The sequence below is a fragment of the Chinchilla lanigera genome, unplaced genomic scaffold (assembly GCF_000276665.1).
Source record: "Chinchilla lanigera isolate Chin_1 unplaced genomic scaffold, ChiLan1.0 scaffold00044, whole genome shotgun sequence".
NCBI classification, from domain to species: Eukaryota; Metazoa; Chordata; class Mammalia; order Rodentia; family Chinchillidae; genus Chinchilla; species Chinchilla lanigera.
The window spans coordinates 8,883,765-8,908,845 of record NW_004955445.1 but is presented as its reverse complement, the minus strand read 5'-3'; the positions used below and the strand labels follow the sequence as shown (position 1 = coordinate 8,908,845).

Below are 25,081 nucleotides of genomic sequence, written 5' to 3'. Positions count from 1 at the left end.
CAAGGCCAGCCTGGACTACGTATGGAGACCCTCTCTCAAAACAACAACAACAACAACAACACCTGTGCTTTTAACCACTATGTATAATACCTACATATGTGATTCCTAGTTCATGTTTCTCATATCCAACTTTCTATAACTTTTTCTTCTATAACTTCTTTTGTATTCACAATCATGTTTTTTTGAGATCCTCTCATGTTGATACCTATAGCTTTACTTTTATCATTTAAACCATTATTGACATTCTGATTAGGACTTACCACACCTTACTAACCTATTCTCCTATTATGGACATGTAGGTTTATTTATTTCAAAAGGTTTTTATTCATAGGTCTTAAAATATCCCAGGAACTGCTCTAAGTGTGTTGTAATTTTTCATTATTCCAAACAGTGTTGCCATAAAATATGTTCTCAGTGGTCCAGTGTGATAATTTGTCTAGAAATAAAAATTTTAAATTCCATCTGATTTTTTTTCTGGTTCCGGGGATTGAACCCAGGGCCTTTTCACAAAGCTACCTCCTCAGCCCACTTACTTCCCCACCTTTTAAAATTTTGAGACAAAGTCTTGCTAAGTTCCTAAATTGCTCAGGCTAGGCTTGAACTTGTGACCCTCCTGCCTCAGCCTCTAAGAGTGCTGTGATTATAGGCATGCATAACCACACTCAGTTCTCTTTTTATTTTTTATTTTGCACCACAGTCTTCCTAAACTGCCTGGGCTGGGCTTGAACTTTCAACTCTCCTGCCTCAGCCTTCCAAGTAGTAAAGTAACACACAAACTCATCTTTCCTAGGGTTAGCAGGCAGCCTAAGTGTGTGTTCAGCATGTGGCAATTCTCAGGGTGTGGGGAACCCAGGGTAGCTGGAGCGAGCAGGCCCCAATGGAAGCAGCAGGTTGTCGACTGGGGGCGATGCCAGGACATTTTTGGTTGTCACAGCAGGTGAAGAGGATGGCACTGACGTGCAGTGGGTACAGGCAGGAATGCTGCCAAACATCCTACAGCACAGAGCAGAGTCCCCAGGAGCCCAAACGCCAGGGGTGCCAAGACTGAGAAATGCTTGACTTAAAGGAATTAGATACATGTACCAACTCCCCTTCCAAGAATGTCTTCATTATGTACTGCCAGCACGTACTAATGAAATCATTTTTTAAAAAAGGAATTAGAACCAGGAATGGTGGCACATGCCTGTAATCCCAGCACTTGGGGGGCTGAGGCAGGAGGATCACTGTGAGTTCAAGGCCACATAGTGAGTACAAGGTCAGTCTGAACTACATAGTGAGACCCTGTCTCCAAAAAAAAAAAAAAAAACAAAAACCAGAAAAAAAGGAATCAGAAATGTCTTGTTGGGCGGGAGAGAGAGCTCAGTGGCACAGTGCCTGCCTGGCAAGTGCAAGGTCCTGAGTTTAATTCCTGGTACCAAAAAAGAAAAAGAAATGTCTTGTTATCCCTGATTCACCATTGGTCCTTGATTTTGTGATGCTCAAATCAGGTTTGAAGTAAAGAAATGGTTGAATCTGATTTGCATTTTAAAAGTCCGCACCTGTGGCTGCCAGGAGAGGACGACAGAAGGGACAGGGGTGAAGACCCTTAATGCAGTTATTGCCATGTGGAGGGAGAGAGGGCAGCAAGGACAGCGAGGTGTCCACATATGTGATAGCAACACATGTTCCTTTGCAGCTAATAGCTGACGTTATTAAGTCCTCACTGTATGCTAAGGGTTGTTTTAAGTGTGTTGTAAAAGGCACATGCACACATGCAGTAATCTTGGCACTCTAGAGGCTGAGGCAGGAGGATCACTAATTCAAGGCCAGTTTAAGCTGCATCGCTAGTTCAAGGCCAGCCTTCAAAGTGAAACCCCAGTCTCAAAAAATCGCTGTGTGTGGTGGTGCATGCCTGTCATCGCAGCACTTGGAAAGTTGAGGCAGGAGGATTGTTGTGAGTTCGAGGCCAGGCGGGGCTACATAATGAGACCCTATCTTAAAAGGCCAAACACAAAACAAAACAAACAAAATTATGCAATCTGATGAGTTCAGTGGCTCAGGATGTAGATCTACCTATTTGGGAGGCTGAGGCAGGATAATTGCTTTAACAAGGGAGTTCAAAACCAGCTTTGGGCTGGGCTTGGTGGCGCATGCCTGTAATCCCAGTACTCAGGGGGCTGATGTAGGAGGATTGTTGCAATTTTGAGACCAGCCTGGGCTACAAAGTGAGCTCAAGGCCAGCCTGAACTGCATAGCGAGACTCTGTCTTAAAAAAAAACAAAAACAAAAAAACAAAAAACAAACAATGACAACAACAACAACAACAAAACCAGCTTTGGCAACATAGTGAGATACCATCTCAAAACAAAATAAAAAAAAATTTATAGTCTTTTAACAACTCTTAATCATGGCTGTTATTAGATTGCCATTTTATAGATGAGAAAACAGAAATCCAGAGAGCTTGATCTACCCAGGGTCACAACTTGTAAGAGCTGAAGCCAGGATTCAAACCTAGAGAGCTGATTCTGGGAACTTTGAGGTCAGCTGCTCTGCTAAACTGTCTTGGTAACACATTCTTAGTAAGTACCATCCCTGTGCCAGGCAGTGAAATAAAATGTTAAGCAAAACCAGACCCAGCCCTGGTTCTTGAGTAGCTGGTAATCTGGTGAGGAAGAGCGTCTGCCAACTTACCACAAATGAAAATCAAATTTAGTGAGACCCTGTCTCAAAAAAAAAAAAAAAAAAAAGAAGAAGAAAGAAGGAAAAAGAAAAGAAAAGAGAAGAAATAAAGGGAAAGAAAGAGCAAGAAAAGGAAAAGGACCGGGAGTGTAGCTCAGTGGCGAGCACTTGCTTAGCACACACAAGCGCCTGGCTTTAATCCCCAGGACCACAAAAGTTAGAGGGGGCGAGGGGAAAGGGAGAAAAGGACAAGAAGGAAGAGAGTTTGACAGTTGAGGACTAGGGGATGAGCTAAGGACAGACTTAAAGGCCCAGCAATAGGGAATTTGTCTTTATCCTACAATACAACAGGAAGACGCTCAAGATTCTCGCAGGGGTGGGACTGGTAACCACACGGGCTGCAGGGGAGCTACATATGAGGCTCATCACCGCCAAGACAGGCAGTGGCGGTAGTGGAGAGAAACGCAGAATCCCCGTGGTGTGGGAAGCGATACCGGCAGGGCGCAGCGACTGTGGAGCGTGGGGAGGGGTGTTGCGGGACAGGAGAAGTCAAGGATGCCTGGGACCTTGAACGGTGCTGTCATGTACCGAGTCGCAGGACAGAGAAAGGCACGGGATCAGATCTATGCTTAGGGAGTAGAATAGTTAGATCTTGGAAAATGACTTGATGTAAGGCGCTAAAGAAGATAGAAGAACTGAGTTGGAAAGGTGGACCTGGATTAACTGTATTATTAGAAGCAGTTGAGGGCTGGGGATTTAGCTCAGTGGCGTAAGCGCCTGCCTGGCAAGTACAAGGTCGTGAGTTCGATCCCCGACACTGAAAAAAAAAAAAAAAAAAAAAAAAAAGCAGTTGCGTCAGGCTGTGGTGCAGCTCAGGAGAGGAGCACTTGCCTGGTGTGCAGGAGGCCTGGGTTCTCTTCCTGGCAGTGAAAAAGAATATAATAAAAAAATTCAGTTCCTCTGTTAGCTACGATGTGAGTGCTCAGTAGCTGCACATGGCTTGTGGACGCAACGCCGGCCCGTGCAGATATAGGGCATTTTCATCGCTGCTGTAAGCTCCGTAGAACAGTACTGCTCTAACCATGGGCATTTACTGATGTTCTGCAGTAAACAAAGCTTGTTAGTCCCCATCTTTGCCTTTAATTCTGTGTGATGGAACTGTCCTGCTCTTCTGAGGCTCAAGGCAGTGCTCAGAACACTGATGCCTGCCACGCATGTGTTGTGCTGGACTGACCCAAAATGTGGAGTAGACCGGTTCCATGTGTGAACTGCTCCTTACCCGCTTGTGACAATAGAAGTACAGAAATGGAGAACAATCATTTGGAATGCTTGCTGGCAAACAGACATTGCCACAACATTTTTTTTATATTATACAAAAATATCAGTCTGCCATGGATTGGGTGTTTAAAATACTGGTCCTAGGGCTGGGGATGTAGCTCAGTGGCATAAGTGCTTGCCTGGCAAGCCTGAGGTCATGAGTTCGATTCCTGGTACCAAAAAAATAAAAAATTTTTAAACATTAAGAAAAATACCGGTCCTAGCCGGGCATGATGGTGCATGCCTGTAATCCCAACACTCAGGAGGCTGAGGCAGGAGGATTGTTGGGAGTTCGACACCAGCCTGGGCTACAAAGTGAGTTCAAGGCCAGCTTGAACTACATAGCGAGACCCTGTCTCAGGAAGACCAAAAAAAAAAAAAAAAAAAAGTTGGTCCTGGACTGATGTCATGTTACACACCTGTAATCTCAGCACTCTGGGAGGCTGAGGCAGGAGAACCGTGATTTTTGAGCCTAGCTTTCTATTCCATAGAAAGTTTGAGTCTGGTCTGGACTGCACAGCAAGAACATGTCTCAAGAAACAATAACTTTTCTCCCCCACAAGTGGTTTGGGAGTACTGATCTCCTAGGTCTGGGGTGGTTCCTGTTCTGTGGACCCCAGGTCAGAGTGGAGGGGTCGCAAGTGATGCATAATCTACTGGAATGAAGCAGACTTGACAAACACCTCAGAACACTTAAGGACCTTCCTTCCCTCCCTCATTCATTTTGTGCTGACTGAACACTTGCCCTGTACCAAGCCCTAGACCTCCCAGGGTGCTGGGGAAAGCAGAGGCCTGCAGACCACCCCAGGCAGAGGTCACCTCCCCCCAGCAGGAGCCATTCCCCAGGGATGGGAACCAGAGCAGCCCCCTCCGAAGCAAAGCCGTCATCTCCTAGGAGACAAATGCCCCTCAGGCCACCGGGCTTCCTCCAGAGCTCCGGCAACCAGGACTGAGACAGTGACCCCGGAGCCACTTGGTCTTCTTTTTTTTTTTTTTTTTTTTCCTTCCGGTACTGGGAACCCAACTCATGACCTTGCGCTTGCCAGGCAGGCGCTTTTGCCGCTGAGCTAAATCCCCAGCCCCCCACTTGGTCTTCTTGAGGCAGTGGCAACTGAGAGAGCTGAGATCCTTCGGGGGCTCATAGCTAAGATAGACTATGAGCAGTTCACCATATAAATACATGAGATGATTTCAAGGAGTGCTGAGTACCCAGAGAGGTCTGGGGCAGAGAGGATCTGCAGGGTGACTATTGGTTTATGGGGTGATCAAAATGGGAATCTCCAGAGAGATGTCTTTGGAACAGCATTCCAGGTGGAGGGGGCAGTTACTGCAGAGCCTGGGGAGGGACTGGCTTGTGTGAGTGACCGGGAGAACGGCAATGTGGCCGGAGAGGACGGAACTCAGGGGACAGTAAGGCGAAGTAGAGCTGGAGCAGTAGGCCAGGGCTAAGTCACATTGCCTGCTTCAGGATTTTGTTCTAAGTACACTGCGGTTTTGAAGCAAGGCCAATTGCAGTATCATATGAGTTCTTTAAAGATCTCTGTCCCAAGGACAAGGAGTGGAAGAGAGGCAAGAGTAAAATCAGAGAGAACTGATAAGGTCTGAGGCGGTGCCCCAAAGAGGAGATGGGGACCTCAACTTGACCTGCTGGGTAGGTTCTTGACTTATATCACACACAAAAAGAATTTCAGGATGTATCTGTGAGGCATAGGAAGGTTTATCAGGCAGAGTTAGAAGGCGAGGGAGGCTAGGAAAAGCCTCTGGCCAGAGTACCTGCAGGGGCTTCCTCCGATGCAATGCAGGGGCTCAGATGGCGGCTCCCGGAAGCACGGAGTGGCTGAGGTGGGCCAGAGGCCAGGGGTCACTGTCTCAGTCCTGGTTGCCGGAGCTCTGGAGGAAGCCCGGTGGCCTGAGGGGCATTTGTCTCCTAGGAGATGACGGCTTTGCTTCGGAGGGGGCTGCTGTGGTTCCCATCCCCAGGGAATGGCTCCCGCTTGGGGGAGGTGACCTCTCCCTGGGGTGGTCTGCAGGGCTTTGCTTTCCCCAGCACCCTGGGAGGTCTAGGTGTCGCTCCCAGGGGGCTGGAACTGGATGTTGTGAATCATGACAAGTGAGTGTCCCTGCAAATCCTGAAAATTATTTAGCTGCTCCGGTGCTGGTGTGTTCAGTCTTGAAGGGGGATGAGGCAGACTAGACAAATTTTGGGTGAATAAACCTTGTTTTGTCAGCTTTTCTTTTCTTCCAGTACTGGGAATCGAACTCACAACCTCGAGCTTGCCAGGTTGTCAGTTTTTCCGGAAATATCAACATTCCTATGTGCAGGGCTGAGTAGGATCTGACCCAGCATTTGAGGGATACAATGAGTTTATCTCCTTTCTGCTTATGGTTATTTCTTCTATCCTACCTCACAATGAAAGAAGACGGTGATTTTTTTTTTTTTTTTTTTTGGTTTTTCTCCGGTACCAGGAACCGAACTCACGACCTTGCGCTTGCCAGGCAGGCGCTTTTGCCGCTGAGCTAAATCCCCAGCCCGAAGAAGACGGTGATTTGAACTTGATGGGGTGGAAGCGAAGAGAAGTGGACAGAAGATAAAGCACATCAAGCTTCTGCTGCCCATTGTGTGGAAGAAGGGATTTCACTTGGGTAACGGGATGGAATTCAGGAGGCTGGGGCCAATTTTTGTTTATGTGTCACTTTCTTGTGAGGATGGTTTTCATCCTAAGGAGAGGTGCGCCTTCCTTTAGGGTCTGCAGGTGCAGACACAGAGGGCTGGGGAATAACCCCCACTGAGGGGTTTCCTGTTCTTCATTCACAAGCCTCTACGTCTGAAGCCAGAATATAGAACTCACAACCACAACAACCACCTTGGAAAGCCCTCTAGGCTGCCATCCAAAACATAGGCATTGGTGAGGATGTGGCGAAATCGGAACCCTGATGCATTATTAGTAGGAATGTAAAACGGTGCAGCTTTTGTAGAAAACAGTTTTGTGGTTCCTCAGAGAGCTAAATATAAAATGATCATATGACCCAGCCATTCCACTCCTAAGTCTACACTTTTCCTTCTTTTTTGGGGGGGCAGGTACTAGGAATCGAACTCGGTACCTTGTGCTTGCCCGGCAGGTGCTGTTCCGCTGAGCTATGTCCCCAGCCCATCTACACTTCAAAGAATCAAAACCAGGGACTCAGATCTTTGCACTACAATGTTTATTCTGCATTGTTCACAAAGGGTGGAAACAATCCAAGTGTCCATCAACAGGGGAATAAATAACAAAAATGTGGTTTACGCAAACAATGCACCATTATTCAACCATCATATTTTTTTCCAGTTTTTATTTTTTATGAGTACATGTTTGCAGTACATAATGATTCCCTTCCTCATGGGGAATTGGTACCCGTACAAATCACAGCTTCTTTCTTCATTCCCATCCCACCTGCTCCCTCCCCCTCCTTCCCTCTCTTGTGACAATACGGATGAATCTTGAAAACACTATGCTAGGTGCATAAGCCAGGCTCTACAGGGCAGATACTGTATATTGTCATTTGGGTGAACCGTCTCAAATCGGTTGCATCATAGATGAAGAGACTAGATTAGAGGTTACCACGGTCTGGGGGAAGTAGAGTGGGACAGTAATCGCTTCATGGTTACAGTGATTCTGTGTAGGGTGCTGAAATTGTTTTGGAAACAGTGGTCATGGCTGTACAATATCTTAAGTCAGTTAATGCCATCAAATTCTACACAAAAATGGAAAACCTTGCAATAAAAAAAGGCAATGCAAGGTAGTTTTTTGATACAACTGTGACTCTGTAGGTCAAACATGCTGATTCGGAAGGGAAGCTAGATGCTTGGTGCCACTTCATATAGGAGGCGATGATCAAAGGGAAGTTACATGCAGGAGGCAATCATGAGCTGACTTTAAGATTTCACAAGTGGATGAGAGAAGGCCGAGCGTGGCAGTGCACACTGTAATTCCAGCACTCAGGAGGCTGAGGCAGGAAGATTGCTGTGAGTTCAAGGCCAGTCTGGGCTACACAGTGAGTTCCACACCAACTGGAAGAAAACCCGTGACAAACAAAACAAGAGGATAAAAGGAGAAATTTTCAGCAAGGTCTGAGTCCTTTTCCTCTAAGGATCCTGATGCCACTGCCTGCATTATAATCTTGGCTGTTAGTAACTGGCTCTGTGATCTTCAGACCTGTTGGAGCTTGAGTCTCCTCATCTGTAAAATGGCATTAGTAATGTGTACCAGCAGGCTGCGGTTGTTGCAAGGATTCACTTAGTGAATATGTGTAAACTTAGATCAGTTCTAGCAGTCAGTAAACGTTATGTGTTTGCAGTTCTTACTTTCTTTTTTTTTTTTTGAGATAGGGTCTCCCTATGCAGTTCAGGCTGGCCTCAAATTTACAGGGATCCTCCTGCCTCAGCCTCCCCAGTGCTGGGATTACAGGCATACGCCACCACGCCGGCTTATGTTCATTTTTATGAAAGTGAATATTGTGGGGGAAAAAATGTAAGAAAATAAAAATCACTTATTTAAAACTGCTGACCGTTTTTGTTTGTTTGTTTGTTTTTTGTTTGTTTTGTTTTGTTCCGATACCGGGAATCAAACTCACGATCTTGCGCTTGCCAGGCAGGCGCTGTGCCGCTGAGCTACATCCCCAGCCCCTGCTAACCGTTTATTGTATTTTCTGCCACAAGTCTTTGTTTATGAATATACAGGATACAGAGCTCAGCAAAGCAGCTCTTTAGGCTTTCTCCCTCCAGACTGCTCCCACACTCCTCAGATTCCTATTACCTTCCAAGTCTGGTCCTAGACAATGGGATTTTAAACAAAAACCCGCCCCTTTGATTTCACCACACGAAACACGCCCTAGGTAGACGCATGCGCACTCTGGGTGTTCCGGAGGGGTGGGACTTGGGGGAGGGTGTTCTTTCTCAAACGGAAGTGACGACAGCAAAGACCAAGAGGAAGTCGCGGAAGAGGGCGGGTCTGACGGCGCGAGGAGCTCGCTTCCGGAATTGACCTCTGCTTCAGCATGCTTGCGGAGCTGGGTTTAATCGGGACGATAGGCGAAGATGACGAGGTGCCGGTGGAGCCCGAGTCTGACTCCGGGGACGAGGAGGAAGAGGTATGAGCCGAGCGGTGGTTATGAAAGACAGCAGCGGCAGGGCCCCGGCCCGTGGGCTACCTTGACCAAGTCCCTTCCCCGCGATTGCTCCGGACCTCGTCCTTGAGTCCTCAGCGCCCCCCGGGGCGGGTCTCGCCGGGATCCTAGCTCTTCCTCGGTTTGCCCACCGCCTCTGCGCTGCTCATGCGTGTCGCCTTGCAGGACACGATATCCGTCCGCTGACCGGATGGTTAATCCGGGCCCTGCTGTAATAGCGTCCAGGGGTGAAATCAGTCGTGGTTCCTGCGCGGAGAGCCGTGTTGTCTATCGAGGCAGGGTTTACTAACGTTGCCAGGCATAGTGTTAACTTGGGACTGAGCAGCGCACAGCGTGAGCTGCACCCCCCAGCAGCTTGCGTCGGAGTGGGACATGTACGCGGTGGCCTGCAAAAGGCACTTGCTGTTCAGAGATTCAGCCCTGGTGTTTTTCCCCCGCACTCGTCCACGGCCTCAAGAAATCACTCCTGGTCTCCCGCACCTTCCCCTCTTTCCATCTCAAGCCAGAAGCCTCGAAGTGATTCTTGGCAGCTTCTTCCTTCCCTTCCCGTTTCCCCTACACCCCGGCCCGTGGCAGCCACCTGTCTGCTCTCTGGTCCTATGCTTTGGGCTTTGATTCTGCCATTCATTCTGTAAGGGTAGGAGCTGCGTCCACGGTGTGTTCATCGAAATGAAGCTTGTTAATTGTGTCAGTCGGGTTTTCTGCAAGCTGACTCATGTTGGCTTGCTTGATCTGTCAGTTACTGAGAGGTACCTTAGAAATCTCTCACGTCTGTAAATCAGTCATTTCGTCCTTGGGATCTGTTTTGCCTTGTGTAATTCTGTTCTCTTACGGGCCACCATCCTTTCCTCCTTGTTTCCTCTCGGCCCCGGAGTCACCCTGTCTCTTCTCTTCCCAGGGGCCCATTGTGCTGGGCCGAAAGCAGAAAGCCTTGCAGAAGACCCGCAGTGTTGATTTCAATCCTGACTTCGTTTTTACGGAGAAGGAATCTATGTACGATGACAGCTGGGCCCTGGCTGATGTCATGAGCCAGCTCAAGAAGAAGGTAAGACTGACAGTGATGAATAGTTGGGGACAGTGGGCTGTGAAGGTTAGGTAGTGGGTCAGAGGGAGTTCACCCTTACCTCAATGCTTCTCATCATTCAGTGGATTCTGAAACTTCTTTGAAAACATGTGGTATAGTTTTGATGGTATAGTTTTTTGGTTTTGTTTTGTTTTTGTCTGTTTCTGAGACAGGGTCTCACTCTGCAGTTCAGGCTGGCCTTGAACTCACTTTGTAGCCCAGGCTGGCCTCAAACTTGCAACAATCCTCCTGCCTCAGCCTCCCGAGTGCTAGGGTTACAGGCATGCACCACCATGCCTGGCTTGATGGTATAGTTTTGAAGGAGGTCATAACCCACAGTCTTGATTAACACCAAGGTATAAAATGTTCCAAAGTGGATTTATTGCAAACTATAGTACAGTCATATTCGTCTGTCTGTAGATGACATGTAGAAGTATTACCCCGTAATAACTTTTCCTGGAGATGGAGGCAGTAAGCTATGACTTACTTCAGTGTAAGGCAGACCTTTTATAGTGCATGCCTACCAGCAGCTCGGGTTTAAGTCCAGCTAAGGCCACATAGTGAGGTCTCGTTTCTTAAGAAGGAAAAAAAAAAGATTTTAGAGGAAATTTGCTGATGGCCCAATGATTGAGTTGAAAAATATATGTATCTATGTTGACGTGTTCCCATGTTTAGATGTCCCGCCCTCCTCTGTTTTGTCAGCACTAGTGATTGATCTCAGGGGTGTTCTACCACTGAAGTACATCCCCAGCCCCCTTTTAAAGACACTTTTTATTTTGAGACAGGGTCTTATTAAATTGCTCAGGTGGGGCTTGAACTTACGGTCCTTCTGCCTCAGTCTCCCAAAGTGGTGGTTTTACAGGCATGTGCCACCATGCCTGACCAGCCTTGGGGTTTTTGATCATGTACTCTGCCTCTGCTCCACAGATACAGCCATTTCTGTGTCACTTGCTAGGTGTTCTGATAGGGCATCACTTGCAGGGTCTTTGATCCCACACACTACAGCCAAAGCTGCCACCATTGTGACTGTCTTTTGCTTGTTTGCCAGGACCCTGTGCATTTCTGTAAATCTGGTTAATAAGCTAGAAGAAGCAGCATTTTTTTTCCATTCACATGCTTCAAAGAGAGACAAATATTGCCTATTCAGAACAATTTAATTCACATTCTTCTGGTTCTTGTTCTGACTGAAGTAAGTCAGCATACCTTTTCAAGATCATCTTGAGAGGATTTTATATAAATATATACAGTATGTATATTTTTTCAGGGAATAGCAAACATATTTTTCAAGTTAATGATGAAGTGTTTGTTTTCCCGTCCCATCTTTTAAAATTCATTTCAGGTTCATTTAACAAATATTCTATTTGTTGCCAGGTTCTACTGTATAGCCCCATGCAATTAGGGACTTTGTCTTAGAAGCTTATAGTTTAGCAAGGTACAAAATAGATGAATAATTGCACAATTAATTGCATTTGTGGCAGGTGCCGTAATGATGCAGGTTGCTATAAGCGTACATAAAGGGGGCCTACCATTACTTACCCTTTTTATTTATTTATTTATTTATTGTCTTTTTGAGACAGGGTCTCACTGTGCAGTTCAGGCTGGCCTTGAACTCACTTACGTAGGCCAGGCTGGCCTCAAACTCACAAAGATCCTCTTGCCTCAGCTTCCCGAGTGCTGGGATTATAGGCATGCGCCACCATGCCTGGCTAGGTACCCTTTTTAAATTTTTTATTTAATTTAATTATTTTTTCTTGAGAAAGGGTCTCACTGTGTAGCTCAGGCTGACCTCGAACTAATGGCAGTCCTCTTCCCTCAGGCTCCTGAGTGCTGGGATTCCAGACTTGTGCTACCAGGCCTGGCTTCTTACCCTTTTTGAAGTTTTAGTGGTACGAGCATTACCTGGTTTTACTTAGATTTCAGCCTTTTAGTTAATAGACTGTGTTGTGCACTGTGGTGCACACCTGGAATCCCAGCACTTGGGAGAGTGAGACAGGAGGAGTACCTCCAGTTTGAGGCTGGCCTAGGCTCCCCGTGAGTTCAAGGCCAGCTTGGACTATGTAGCAAGAACCTGTTTCAATAAAGTGAATGCAGTAGACCCTTGACACTATAAAGTCAGTGCACACCCGAGGGCTTCTTGTAACTCCAGTTGTCAATTGAAGGCTCAGGCTCCTCTACAGAGCCTTCAAAGTCTCTCTCCTGTGCAGGCAGATCTCAGCATCCTTAGAGAGAGGTTGGCCCAGGATTTCTCTCTTTTTTTTTTTTTGGTGCCGGGAATTGAACTCACGACCTCGTGCTTGCTGGGCAGGCACTGTGCCACTGAGCTACATCCCCAGCCCTAGGATTTCTCAATTAACTCCATACAGGAAGGGATGTAATGTTCCTTTCAAAACTCTTTAAGGGTTAAATCTCTTGCTGAGACCATCTGGAAGCACAAGTGGCTGGCATTAGGATCATAACTCAAGACTTTGGTCGTAAGTTAAAACTAAAATTCCAGTCATAACCCAAATTGCTTGTATGTCAGGCCAGTTGTAACTCAAGGGTCCACTGTAAATAAATATATCAAAGGGCTGGGTTGTAGCTTATTGGTAGAGTTCCTCTAGGTTCCGTCCCCAGTTGCACAAATGAAACGAAACACACAGCAGAAACAAGAAAATCAGACTGCATATTGTATTGCTTTCTGTTAGTCTGAAGGTTTTACTTTTTACAAATGTACTATTTATTTAATACTTGTTTCTCCCTCTGGACTATGAGTATTCTGCAGATTGATTAATTTGTTGAGGGCCTGAGAGACCTTTTCTGTGTTACTGTCTGAGACCTGACAGTCCAGAAAACCTTGCTTGGTCTCAATATTTCTTTCTCTTTACTTTTATCTACAGAGGGCAGCCACTACGTTAGATGAGAAGATTGAGAAAGTGCGAAAGAAAAGGAAAACAGAGGTGAGAAAGAAACGCAGCTATGTCTCGCTGTTGTGCTGGGAGCTTTACCCTCAGCACCTCCTCACCGTTTCTCTCTGAGCCTGAGCTGGGCGCAGCTTACGCAGGTGCCTTGGCGTGTGCTTGTCACCCATTTTCACTAAGAAGCACACAGCGTCTGTCTGGGCTGCAGCGCTCAAGGGTGCTCCTTTCGGTTCTGAATTTCCTGAAATTTGTGGTTACTTTGCTTTATTTTGAATTTTGTTCCCAGGATAAAGAAGCCAAATCAGGGAAGTTGGAGGATAAAGCAGCCCAGGCGGGCTCTGACCTAGAGGAGCAGGAGGCTCTTGAAGGGAAAGAGGAGGTAGCAGCTTCTGCAGATGAAGAGTCAGAGACCGACTACTCATCTGCTGAGGAGAACATCCTCACCAAAGCAGGTAGACGTTATGGTGGGGTGTGCGAACTGGGACTGGAGCCGGGTATAGTGGCACATGCCTGTAATTCCAGCCCTCTTTTGCAAATTTGAGCCCAGCCCCGGGGAAAGTTAATGACTTAGTGAGACCCTACCTCAACATTTAAAAAAATTTTAAAAAGGGCCGGGGATGTAGCTCAGTCCGATGACTCTTGGCTCAATTCCTAGTCCTGCTCACACACAAAAAGAACTGGGACTGGAAGCTGGGAAGCCTCTGTCTCCACTTGGTAGGAATTCTTGTCTTACATACGATAGTGTAGAGCATCTCCCGGCTGTTACGCTCAAGGTTTTGTTATCCCTTGGGCTTTTGTTCAGGTTGGTGTACTTTGCAGGCAGCTTCTTCTTTCCCCATGCCAGCCCCACACAGCTGCCAGATGGCTGTGTGACTAAAACCTACTGGAAGTGGTATCCGGGGACTCCCCCACGTAGGGCAGTATTTCTGGTGGAAATGTACGTAATGTGTTATAATGTGGTATAGTGTTGAGAAGCTTGTCTCTGGACTGCACTTGGGAACTTCGCTTCCTGTCTGACCTTAGGTGAGTCCCTTAGCCGCACTGCCCCTCCGTGTCCTCATCTGGGAAGCAAGGCAGGGGTGTGGGCTCAGAGGTGGCCCACATAAAACACCAGGACAGCATGGAGCAGATGCGGGTGTTCAGTGTGTGGAAGCCGTGAACAGCTGGGTTTTTCTCCCTAGATACGCTCAAAGTAAAGGAGCGGAAGAAGAAGAAGAAGAAAGGACAGGTGAGCTTGGGAAACAGGGCAGCTTGTTTTGGGCACCCTGAAAGGATTTTGAGGTTTTTGTGTTCTTGGGCTTTTTGCTGAATTCTCCCCCTCTGTCCTTTGGTCTGGTGTAGGAGACGGGAGGATTCTTTGAAGATGCATCTCAGTATGATGAGAGTCTCTCCTTCCAGGACATGAACCTCTCCCGGCCTCTTCTGAAGGTAGGGCTGCTTTTGCAGCCTGGGTTGGTTCTTACACTACCCCCTTACTGCACTGCTGGTTCCCTCAACTCTGTTGTCCACATAGCTGCTGGAGAGGCCACTTAGGCAGTAAGTTCCATCCTGTCCCTCCTCTCTCTGAGCCCTTTATAGCTCCCACTTTCACCTGGGGTAAAAATCAGATTCCTTACAGAGTTCTGAAACACTGCTTCTTGGCCTCTTCTGACAGCATCGTTTTGTGCTCACTGTGCTCTGGCCACATGGCCTTGCTGGCCCTCGGCTGGGTCATGCATCTTCTTCCCCAGGGCCTTTGTACTTGCTTCCCTCTGCTTGGAAGACTCTTCTTCCAGGAGGCTGTTGTTGCTCTCTCACCACTTCAGGCTTCAGTGAGACCTGGCCTGATAGCCCTGTTGTGAATCGCACTCCCTTCCCTCCATGGCCGCTTTGACTGCTTGTTTTGTGTATAGCATGTATCTCCCTAGGACATATGTTTGTCTCTCAGTCTGTTCCTTTTGCTGGATTGTCAGCCTCCTGAGGGCAGGGCTTTTGCTTTTTGTTTTGCTTGTTTTATTTATTGCTGTATGCCTAGTTTATAGAACAGCATCTCACACATGGTAGGCACTCAGTCTGTGTGTGGACTGAATTCCTGAGAGGACTGATAGAGTCGTACTTGTCTAGAAATGCGCTCTGTTCACTCCCTGCTGAGACCCTACCCTGCCCATCTGTCCCTGTCTTTTCTCTTCAGGCCATTTCAGCCATGGGCTTCAAGCAGCCCACGCCAATCCAGAAGGCATGCATCCCTGTGGGTCTGCTAGGGAAGGACATCTGCGCCTGTGCAGCCACTGGGACAGGTGAGGCGATGAGGCCATGGCGGTGGGCGGTGGGGAGCAGGGCCCCTTACACCTAGAACAGGGCTCCAGGTTGACTTGCAGAAGGCTGGATGTTAAACATGCTTGGATTTTTGGACTATATAAAAAGTTCATAGCAGTTGGTGGTTGGTGGTTTGAATGGCTTTTGAAGTTGCGGGGGAACTCTGAGGTGACCAGTTCCTGTGTTGTCTTCACAGCAGCATTTTAAAGCATACGGATGTTGTTTCTTAGGTGTCCTGCTACCCCCGCCCCAAGGCTGTAGCTGGATGGAACTTGGGGAGACAGGAAGGGTCCTCAGTTGTGGGGGGACCAGGAAGTGAGCCAGCAGCCTGGACTGCCAGTCCCTGCCAGAGCTGGAGTGGGGACAGGAACTAGGGCAGGAGACTAGGTCTTGCCGCCTTGGCCCCAGCAGGTCACCTGTCTGACCCACCTCCCTGCAGCTGCTGGGGCAGAGATAGACTGAACAGTCTAGTCCTTAAAGCGCCGCGATGACAAAATACAAACCCAGTGTACTGCACGTACATGGCTTGAAGGCCCAGGCCAGCTGGGCCAGTTGGTCTGTAGAGCCCAGGAATCAGCTTCATATAAACCGGAACGGAATGGGCCAGTGATCCTAAGCCTGTCTCTTCAGGTTACAAGTGACACGTGACAGCAATGTGTGTGTCATCACCTCCTGTCACTCTTGTCCTGTGTCACTCTTGTCAGCACTTGATCCCTTCCAAACCACATAGCAAGTGATGGGGCCCAGGGGCTGTCATATCAGCCTTTTTTCGTAAAAGATCAAGAATTGCCACATTTAGCTTGTTCACACATTCTTTTTGGAGGCACTTCGGCAATCCATGGCCCGATTCTTGAAAACTTTATTAAAAAATTATTATTTTTTTATGTTTTTGGGTTTTCTCCGGTACCAGGAACTGAACTCACGACCTTGCGCTTGCCAGGCAGGCGCTTTTGCCGCTGAGCTAAATCCCCAGCCCCATTAAAAAATTATTCAGTTAACCTATTTATACTAACTTGTGCTAAAGGAATAAAAGATGGTTGTAAGCAGGGCTTTTGGATGTTGACAAGGCCTGGCTCATTCAAAAATAAATACATTAGGAAAATGCAGTAAAAAGTGCCCTCAAGGGCCAGGGATACAGCTCAGTGGCACAAGCGCCTGCTTAGCAAGTGCGAGGTTGTGAGTTTGATTCCTGGTACCAAAAAAAAAAAAAAAAATGCCCTCATCTCCTGAGTTTGCCCCGTTACCCCCCAACCCACTACTGTGTTAGTACCCTTGGACATTCCAGTGTTTACAGATACAAATACAATTGAAATATATTTCAATTCAAATGTAAATACATAGATATTCCATCCCTCCCCTTTTTATTTTGAAATGATCATAGAGCAGGGAGGAGTAACAAAAATAGTGAATTGAGTCCCTTGAATCCTTCACTCGGTCGTAACATACCACTTAACTGTAGGACAGTGACTTTTATCTCAGGGCCTAGGGGGTTGTTCAGCGGCAGAGTGCTTGTTAACCATGTGTGACACCCTGGGTTCCATCCCTAGCACTGCAAAGCAAAATTTTATCTCTGGTTGGCTGCCTTCTGGGTGATTTTTATTACTTTTATGGTTCTTTGTATTTCCCAGGTATTTTTACATTGACTATATCATTTGAAAGCAGCAGAAAGTTCTATGAAAATTAGTTTTTTTTGGGCGTGGTAGCACATACCTGTAATCCCAGCACTTGGGAGGCTGAGGCAGAAGGATTGCAGTGAGTTTGAGGCCAGCCTGGGCTACATAGGAAAATACAAGACCACCTGGGCTACATAGGAAATTCAAGGCCAGCCTGAACCATATAGTAAGACCCTGTCCAAAAAAAGCAAAGTTTTTCATGTTTTCCGGACCAGACAGGCTTATTGTGCTTATGTGAAACCCTAAGTAAAGCTAGAAGGAACTGAATCTTTCCTTGCTTTCCTGCCGTCTTCTCCAGGTAAAACTGCAGCTTTTGCTCTGCCAGTCCTGGAGCGTCTGATCTACAAGCCCCGCCAGGCCCCAGTCACCCGTGTGCTGGTGCTGGTTCCCACTCGAGAGCTGGGGATCCAGGTGCATTCCGTCACCAAGCAGCTAGCGCAGTTCTGTAGCATCACCACCTGCCTGGCTGTCGGTGAGTTTCTGGGCTGAGGGCTGCATGCCATGGGGGAGGATGGATGTGCGCTGCTCTTCCAGGCAGGGAATGCCAGAAAGGCTTTATGTTGAATCCACTGAAAAATTGCATGATAAAGGGTGGTGTCACACTGGTGAGGCTGAGGCAGGAAGATCATTGCATGTCTGAGACCAGTCTGGACTACAAAGTGTATTCAAAGCTAGTCTGAACTGTGTAGTGAAATCCTGTCTCAAAAAGACGAAAAAAAAAAAAAAAATTTGTGTGACATGTTTTCATAATAGTAGGAGGAGGGGATTTCATTGAGACCAAACTAACCTTAAAAAATGAAACTTCAAAATTATGAAAAAAAATTTTTTTCCTGGTACTGAACAAATTGAGGATATAATGTAGTATATATATTTTACTTACCGTGAATGGTGAATCAAAGTATTTGGGGCCAACTTTACTTATATGAAGTTACATGATGTTACCTAGGCTGCATTTTACCAAAGGTGATTTTTGTGCTTGTTAGAGACATCATCAGTTTTCACAGATGCTTCTTTTTTTTTTTTTTTTTTTTTTTTTTTTTTTGGTTTTTCTCCGGTACCGGGAACCGAACTCACGACCTTGCGCTTGCCAGGCAAGTGCTTTTGCCGCTGAGCTAAATCCCCAGCCCTCACAGATGCTTCTTCATGCTTCAGTCCATGGAAGTTTTAATTTCTATATTCTGAAGTGTTTGGGGGTCATTGTCATTTTTGATTTTTGCACTTACTCCAATTATAATTAAATCTGTCTCTTCCAGTGTATTACAGAGTTCACGTGGGTGAGGCCTGTGTCACTCTTATTCTCAGGGTTTTGCTGTGCATCTGGCTGAGGCAAAGGCAGATGGCAGGTGATCAGTGGACGCGGGTGAATGACCCACTGACCCAGCCACCTGGTGGGGTTGTCTTCTTCACAGGTGGCCTAGATGTGAAGTCTCAGGAAGCAGCGCTTCGGGCAGCACCTGACATCCTCATCGCCACCCCGGGACGGCTCATTGATCACCTTCACAACTGTCCTTCCTTCCACCTGAGCAGCATTGAGGTGCTTATCCTGGATGAGGCTGACAGGTACGCCCGCAGTGTGGGGCACAAGGGGTCCAGTGACTGAGGTCCCGAAGGCCACAGCCCCGGACATGACAGCGGGCACCCTGGGTTATGCTACAGAGCTGTCAGCCACGGGTGTGTGATAACTCTTTAACTGCCCACACTGGACGTCTGTCCAGGCTTAGCGTAGATTTTCCTGCTTTCTTTCTCTCTTTCTGTAGTAAGATGATTAAGAGGTAAGGTAGATTAAGTATGGGCTCTGCCACATCCTAGCCAAGATTTGGGATGTCAATAAGATTTTCAAAACAAAACTTTTTCTTGTTATACATGGAGACATGAATAGTACCCAGCTCACAGTGAAGAGGCATCAAGTGATAATACAAACACAGCATCATGCGTAGTGAAGCTTCCACGGGCTGTCCACACAACTGTAATGGGGACGCCCTCTCTTCTGCCCTACCCCTCCCGCCGCTTCTGTCTCTCACTTCCTTTTTCTCATCCATGTCCTACCTACTCACCGCTTTCCTTCAGCTGAGCCAAGTGACCTGAACTGGCGATAAATTGGTGCAGGGAAGTCACAGATAAGTCAGAGCACGTGAAGGTTGACTTAAATTGAGGCATGCTCGAACTAAACAGGTTCTCAGGCAAGAGAACCTCTGTGTGGGTGGCCCTGTCTTTTTCCTGGCTTGGCCAGTAGCAGTTCCATCCTTCCAGTTGTTCTGGCTGAAACACTTGGTGTCGTCCTTGTGTCCTCTTACTGGTGAATGCCGTCAGTACACACCCCCTGGCCCTCGCTATAGGGGTCCGCAGTGCCCTTCCTCCAGCTTGGAGTGCCTCCTTCGCCTCCTCAGGTTTCTGTCTGAGCAAGGGTGAAGGGCATGACGTTGGCCAGGAGCCTCATCCCAACAATGGTTTTTCTGCATCCAGTCACAGGGAGACAGCTAGATAAATCCAGAGTGTGAACAAGGCTGAGGGAACTTTCTAGGTGAAGGGAGGCTAAAGAGACAAGAACTATAGCCATGTGCAGTCGAGGAACTTTGGTTCTTGGACTCAAATAAAAGACAACTGTAAAATCACGTTCTGAGGACAGCTGAAGAAATTTGAATATGGCCTGTACTTTAGATTTGTTCAAACACTTTGATGTCTTGGGTGTAGTGATGACATTGTCGTTATGTAAAAGGTAATTTTCTTAGAAGATTAGCGCGATAGTAGTTGGAGATAAGATGTCATGACATCTGTGACTTGCAAAAAAAGAAAGTAAATATGGCATTATGATGGTGGGTCTTGGAGAAAGGGTAAATAACAATTATATAAAATAAAATACATGGGGCCGGGAATTTAGCTCAGCGGCAAGGCGCCTGCCTGGCAAGCTGAAGGTCATGAGTTCGGTTCCCGATACCGGAGAAAAACCAAAAAAATAAAAAAATAAAAAAATAAAAAAATACATGAGCTTTAACTACAACCAGTGAGAGCAGAACCGCGGCCTGCGTGGCGCTCTGTTCCCCGATGAGCGCCACCCCAGTCTGTCGTGTCTTCACTCTGCCTCTCCAGGATGCTGGACGAGTACTTCGAGGAGCAGATGAAAGAGATCATCCGATTGTGCTCCCACCACCGCCAGACCATGCTGTTCTCGGCCACCATGACGGATGAGGTGGGTGTGCACCGGGGCGGTGCAGAGGACCCCGGCTGGGCTGGAGGGGGCTTGCCTGGGTGAGCCCTCCGCCTCCCCACAGAGAGCTGAGTGTCCCTGGCTTTCTGTTTGGCAGGTGAAAGATCTGGCCTCAGTCTCTCTGAAAAACCCTGTCCGGATATTTGTGAACAGCAACACAGACGTGGCTCCCTTCCTGCGGCAGGAGTTCATCCGGATCCGGCCGAATCGGGAAGGGGACCGGGAAGCTATTGTTGCAGGTGAGTGTCCAGGGCAGGTTGGCATGCTGGGGCTGCACACTGGAGCACGTGGCTTTTGCCCACTTCCCTGCTCCTCCGTCTCCCCTGGCTCAGTGCGCTGCGCTGCTGTCCGTTCACTGCAGCGTTTTCTCCGAGTGCTTGCTCTGAGCACCTTGCCTCCCTCCTGCCATCCAGTCTGCTTTACGTCCTCCTGAGCCCCGCTCTGGCCCTTTACTGCAGACACTACTGCCCAGTGCCTGGGTTATTGCTGCAGCTTCTTCCTCGCTTTTCCTGGTCCTGTGGCCCTTTGTAATTCATCCTTCACATTGCACGTCAGATCTTTCCAAAACACTTGCTCTTGTTACTTCATTATTTAACACCCTTTGGTGGTTTCCAGGGGTCTTCTGCAGAAGTGCAGACTTCCTAGAGTGTGCTTCAGGGCTCTCCAGGACTGCTTGGTGCAGGCCCCATCTGGGCAGGCTTGTTGGCGGCTCCTGCCACAGTTGTCTGCTTGAGCCTTCTCATCCCACCACGCTTGTTCTTCACGCTCTCTGACGTTTATCACTCTGCACAGGGCAGGGGCTGGGCCTGTCTGCCCCATGCCACGCATAGCAGCTGCCCTTCTCAGGTGAGGGCGGGGTGTGTGCTGTGTAGGAACCTGAAAACAGCTGCTGGCTCACTCTTTCTCCCTGCCAGCTCTGCTGACAAGAACCTTTACTGACCACGTGATGCTGTTCACTCAGACCAAGAAGCAGGCCCACCGCATGCACATCCTCCTGGGGCTCCTGGGGCTGCAGGTGGGTGAGCTCCATGGCAACTTGTCACAGACCCAGCGGCTGGAGGCCCTCCGGTAATGTTCTGCGCAAGGGCTGACACCACCCAACCCTCCTTGGGGAGGCCAGAGAGGGTTCCCTCATTCAGCAGGTTCTAGGCATCCAGAAGGTTATCTTAGAGCAATAGTAGACACAGCGTGATGCCATGCTTTAAAAATTTTTATCTAAGTTGGGGTGGTGGCTGGTACGTCTAGTCTCAGCTACTTAGCAGGCTAAAGCAGGAGGTTCCCCTGAGCCCAGCAGTTTGAGGGCATCCTGGGAAACATAGCAAGACTTCATTTAAATTTTTTTTTTTAATCTGAGCAGAGTTCTAGATGCATTTAGAACTCTGCCTTTGTTTTCATGGATAATAACCCCCTTGGCCAGGATCTCATCCTGTGTGGGAGCTGCTAAGTGAAACTATAGCAGGAAACTGGGAAATCCAACAGATAGTCTGTTCCTGCGGTTTTCCCAGAGCAGTGACATCCCTGGGCCCAGTTGAACAGGACTTACACTCGAAGCCAGCAGCCGTTACTTGGGCATCTGCTTTGGCAAGCACCGTAATTTCTGGGTGATTTTCATTTAATTCTCACAGAGCCCGCATCCATCCTTGTTCATCAGAGGTGCTTGGAGGTGTTAGAGCAAGGCCAGTTTGAACACGGAGACTTTAGCCTCCGTTCTTCCCTGTAGTCTGGCTCAGTGAGTCTGAGTTCGTACAGGATTGACTGCGTGAGGTAGTCCATACAGAACTATCTTGCCCTACAGAGTAGGTGAAGGGTGAGTGTGTAAGTGTTGGATGCGCTAACATTTAGACTCTGTCCGCACTACGATGGCCTACAGCCTGCTATTTCTTTCTAGGCGCTTTAAGGATGAACAGATTGATGTCCTTGTTGCCACAGATGTGGCGGCCCGTGGACTTGACATTGAAGGGGTCAAAACGGTGAGTAGGTCCTAGCTTCCTTGTACTTGATGGGATCTCTTTGCCACCTCCCAACACCCTTCTCCTCCACCTGACCCGTGCTCGATGCCGACCCTCCAGGTAATCAACTTCACCATGCCCAACACCGTCAAGCACTACGTGCATCGGGTGGGGCGAACTGCGCGAGCTGGCAGGGCTGGGCGCTCTGTGTCTCTGGTCGGGGAAGAGGAAAGGAAGATGCTGAAGGAGATTGTGAAGGCTGCCAAGGCCCCTGTGAAGGCCCGGATCCTTCCGCAAGGTGAGGAGCTCAGCTCTCCTTGGCACAAGTGTCCGTTGGGGGCAGGGGCACAGGATGACAGCGAGGAGCAGCACTGCAGCCGGGACCAGCCTGAGTCCTGGCTCTGCTGTCTCCCTGCCAGTCCCCGGCGGGTCTCACCTCGTTCCTGTGGGCTTCAGGCTTCCATGTGTGAAAGGGATTGATGATAGAACTCTAAACGAAGAGCTACTCACAGGTACTTTCCCAGGAGAAACTGATACGAAAAGGTCTCTTCTGGGGGCAGAGTTCCCACTAACCTTCCTCTTCATGTTGGTCAGGAAGAAAGAGAGTAGGGAGGAAACAGCACTTACAATCTTTTAGTAGCTTTCATTCTTTTTGTTCCTCTGATCTCTAGGGGTCAGGTCAAACACAAATATCTTAAAATTACTTTCTTGTGTGTGTGTATTTGATATCGAGGACTGAGTCCAGGGGCTTTGCACTGAGCTACTTACCCAGCCTGTTTTTAAAATTGTTAAGTTTTGAGACAAGAGTCTCACTAAGTTGTCAAATTGCTATCTGGGCTCAAACTTAGAGTTGTCCTTGCATCAGCTGTCTTGAGTACTATGATTACGGCGTGCACTACCACGCCTGGCTACTTTTTTTACTGTTACAAAAACAATATGTTCATTATATATTAATATGTATGGAAAATAATAAATAAAAATATAATTCTAGGGGGCTGGAGATGTAGCTCAGCGGCACAGCGCCTGCCTGGCAAGCACAAGGTCCTGAGTTCGATTCCCGGTACCTGGAAAAAAGTATAATTCTGTATCAAAGAGCTCACCTCTGTTAGCACTTGGGTGTGTCCTTTCATACTTTTTGAGACAGGGTTGTGCTGGATAGTTCAGGCTGGACTTGAACTCGCTATGTAGCCCAGGATGGCCTCAAACCTGTGGCAATCCTCCTGCCTCAGCCTCCAGAGTGCTGAGATTACAGGTGTGTGCCACCATGGCCAGCTCATAGGTGTCTTTTTGTCTCATTTTTATTGCATTCTACCTGTTAGCAAGTAGTTGTAGGCCCTGTTCCAGTTTTGTCCAGGAGATGGGGCTAAAGCAGGGAGCAGAGCAGCGGATGTTCTGGGGGAGAGAGACAGTAAGTAAGCTAATGGTCTGTGCAAACAAGAATGACCGTTGTAGGAGGAAGGAGGGGGCCTGCTTTAGAAAACTATTCAAGGAAGGCCTCTGAGCAGCCAGCATGGAGCTGAGGATGACAAGAATGAGGCTGCCCGGAGTGATCAGAGTGAGAACATAGGCAAAGGCTCTGCGGTGAGAATGAACTTGTGTGTGAATAAAAGAGAAGGAATGTTAGGGGCCCCGGGCTTGGTGAGCTAGGGAACAGACAACTCTAGAGAGGTACACACGGATACTCTTAGGAATAAGAGCAACAGGAAGCCTTCTGGGGAAGCAGGGAAATGAGGAGGTTTGTTGTTGCTGTTTGGTTGGGGTCTCCTTGTATTGCCCAGGCTGACCCAGGACTCCTGGGCTCAAGTTATCTTCCTGCCTCAGCCTTCCTGGAAGCTGAGGTTACAGGCACCATTTCAGCTGTAGTGGGGGATGTTAAGCTGAGAAGTCACACATTAAGAGCCACACTTTTCTTCATCAGTAAATAGATATTTACATTATTTTCATTAGCCACATCTTATTCACCCTTATTAATGTCCTTTTTATTCTCTTTTCTTAGATGTTATCCTCAGGTTCCGGGACAAGATTGAGAAGATGGAGAAAGATGTGTATGCAGTGCTGCAGCTGGAGGCGGAGGAAAGAGAGATGCAGCATTCGGAAGCCCAGGTGAGGCTGTGGGGAGGGCCTTGTGGCTGCCCAGTGAGCCAGCCACGGGTCCCTATGCTCCCGCCTTTGAAAGGCTGACAAATCGTCGGCGCCCTCAGCGTCCGCAGCCAGTGGATGGGCAGATACAGCCCTCATGGCACATGTCCTTCTACTATCCTCACAGATCAACACAGCCCAGCGGCTCTTGGAGAAGGGGAAGGAGGCAGCAGACCAAGAACCTGAGAGGAGCTGGTTCCAGACCAAAGAGGAGAGGAAGAAGGAAAAAAGTAAGTCAGAAAGATTCCTCCGAAAGCGAAACCTAGAATTACCGCAGGACTCAGTGGTTTGCTCTTAGGTGCACACCCGTAAGAACTGAGAACAGGAGCTCCTACAGGCACTTGTGTGCCAGTGCTGTTTGAAGTACTAGTCATAGGGGCCAAAAGGTGGAAACGGAAATGTCCATCAAAAGTTGAGGGCCGCCGGGGATATAGCTCAGCGGCACAGAGCCTGCCTGGCAAGCGCGAGGTCATGAGTTCAATTCCTGGTAACCCCCCCACCCACAAAAGTTGAGGGGTAAACAAGGTGACATATGTGTCTCACACATGCTTACTGGAATATTACCTGTAATGAAGGCCTGAAACATGCCACAAGGTGAGTCTTTTTTTTTTTTTTTTTTTTTTTTTTGGGTTTTTGGGTTTTTCTCCGGTACCAGGAACCGAACTCACGACCTTGCGCTTGCCAGGCAGGCGCTTTTGCCGCTGAGCTAAATCCCCAGCCCC

The 25,081-nt window shown here is 48.0% G+C and overlaps 1 protein-coding gene across 1 annotated transcript in view; it reads left to right on the top strand.

Moving 5' to 3' along the window:
* The first annotated feature begins 8,950 nt into the window (after positions 1-8,950).
* Ddx27 (DEAD (Asp-Glu-Ala-Asp) box polypeptide 27) overlaps positions 8,951-25,081 on the top strand; it is an 18,834-nt gene continuing 2,703 nt past the window's right edge. The window contains exons 1-16 of the mRNA XM_005392332.2: positions 8,951-9,102; positions 10,037-10,183; positions 13,078-13,137; positions 13,385-13,550; positions 14,280-14,326; positions 14,440-14,526; positions 15,269-15,374; positions 17,365-17,538; positions 18,476-18,626; positions 20,154-20,253; positions 20,369-20,510; positions 21,186-21,339; positions 22,160-22,241; positions 22,341-22,518; positions 24,217-24,323; positions 24,487-24,589. Of these exons, the coding sequence (XP_005392389.1) occupies positions 9,010-9,102; positions 10,037-10,183; positions 13,078-13,137; positions 13,385-13,550; positions 14,280-14,326; positions 14,440-14,526; positions 15,269-15,374; positions 17,365-17,538; positions 18,476-18,626; positions 20,154-20,253; positions 20,369-20,510; positions 21,186-21,339; positions 22,160-22,241; positions 22,341-22,518; positions 24,217-24,323; positions 24,487-24,589 (1,897 nt within the window). The 5' untranslated portion in view covers positions 8,951-9,009. The remainder of the gene's footprint in view (positions 9,103-10,036; positions 10,184-13,077; positions 13,138-13,384; positions 13,551-14,279; positions 14,327-14,439; positions 14,527-15,268; positions 15,375-17,364; positions 17,539-18,475; positions 18,627-20,153; positions 20,254-20,368; positions 20,511-21,185; positions 21,340-22,159; positions 22,242-22,340; positions 22,519-24,216; positions 24,324-24,486; positions 24,590-25,081) is intronic.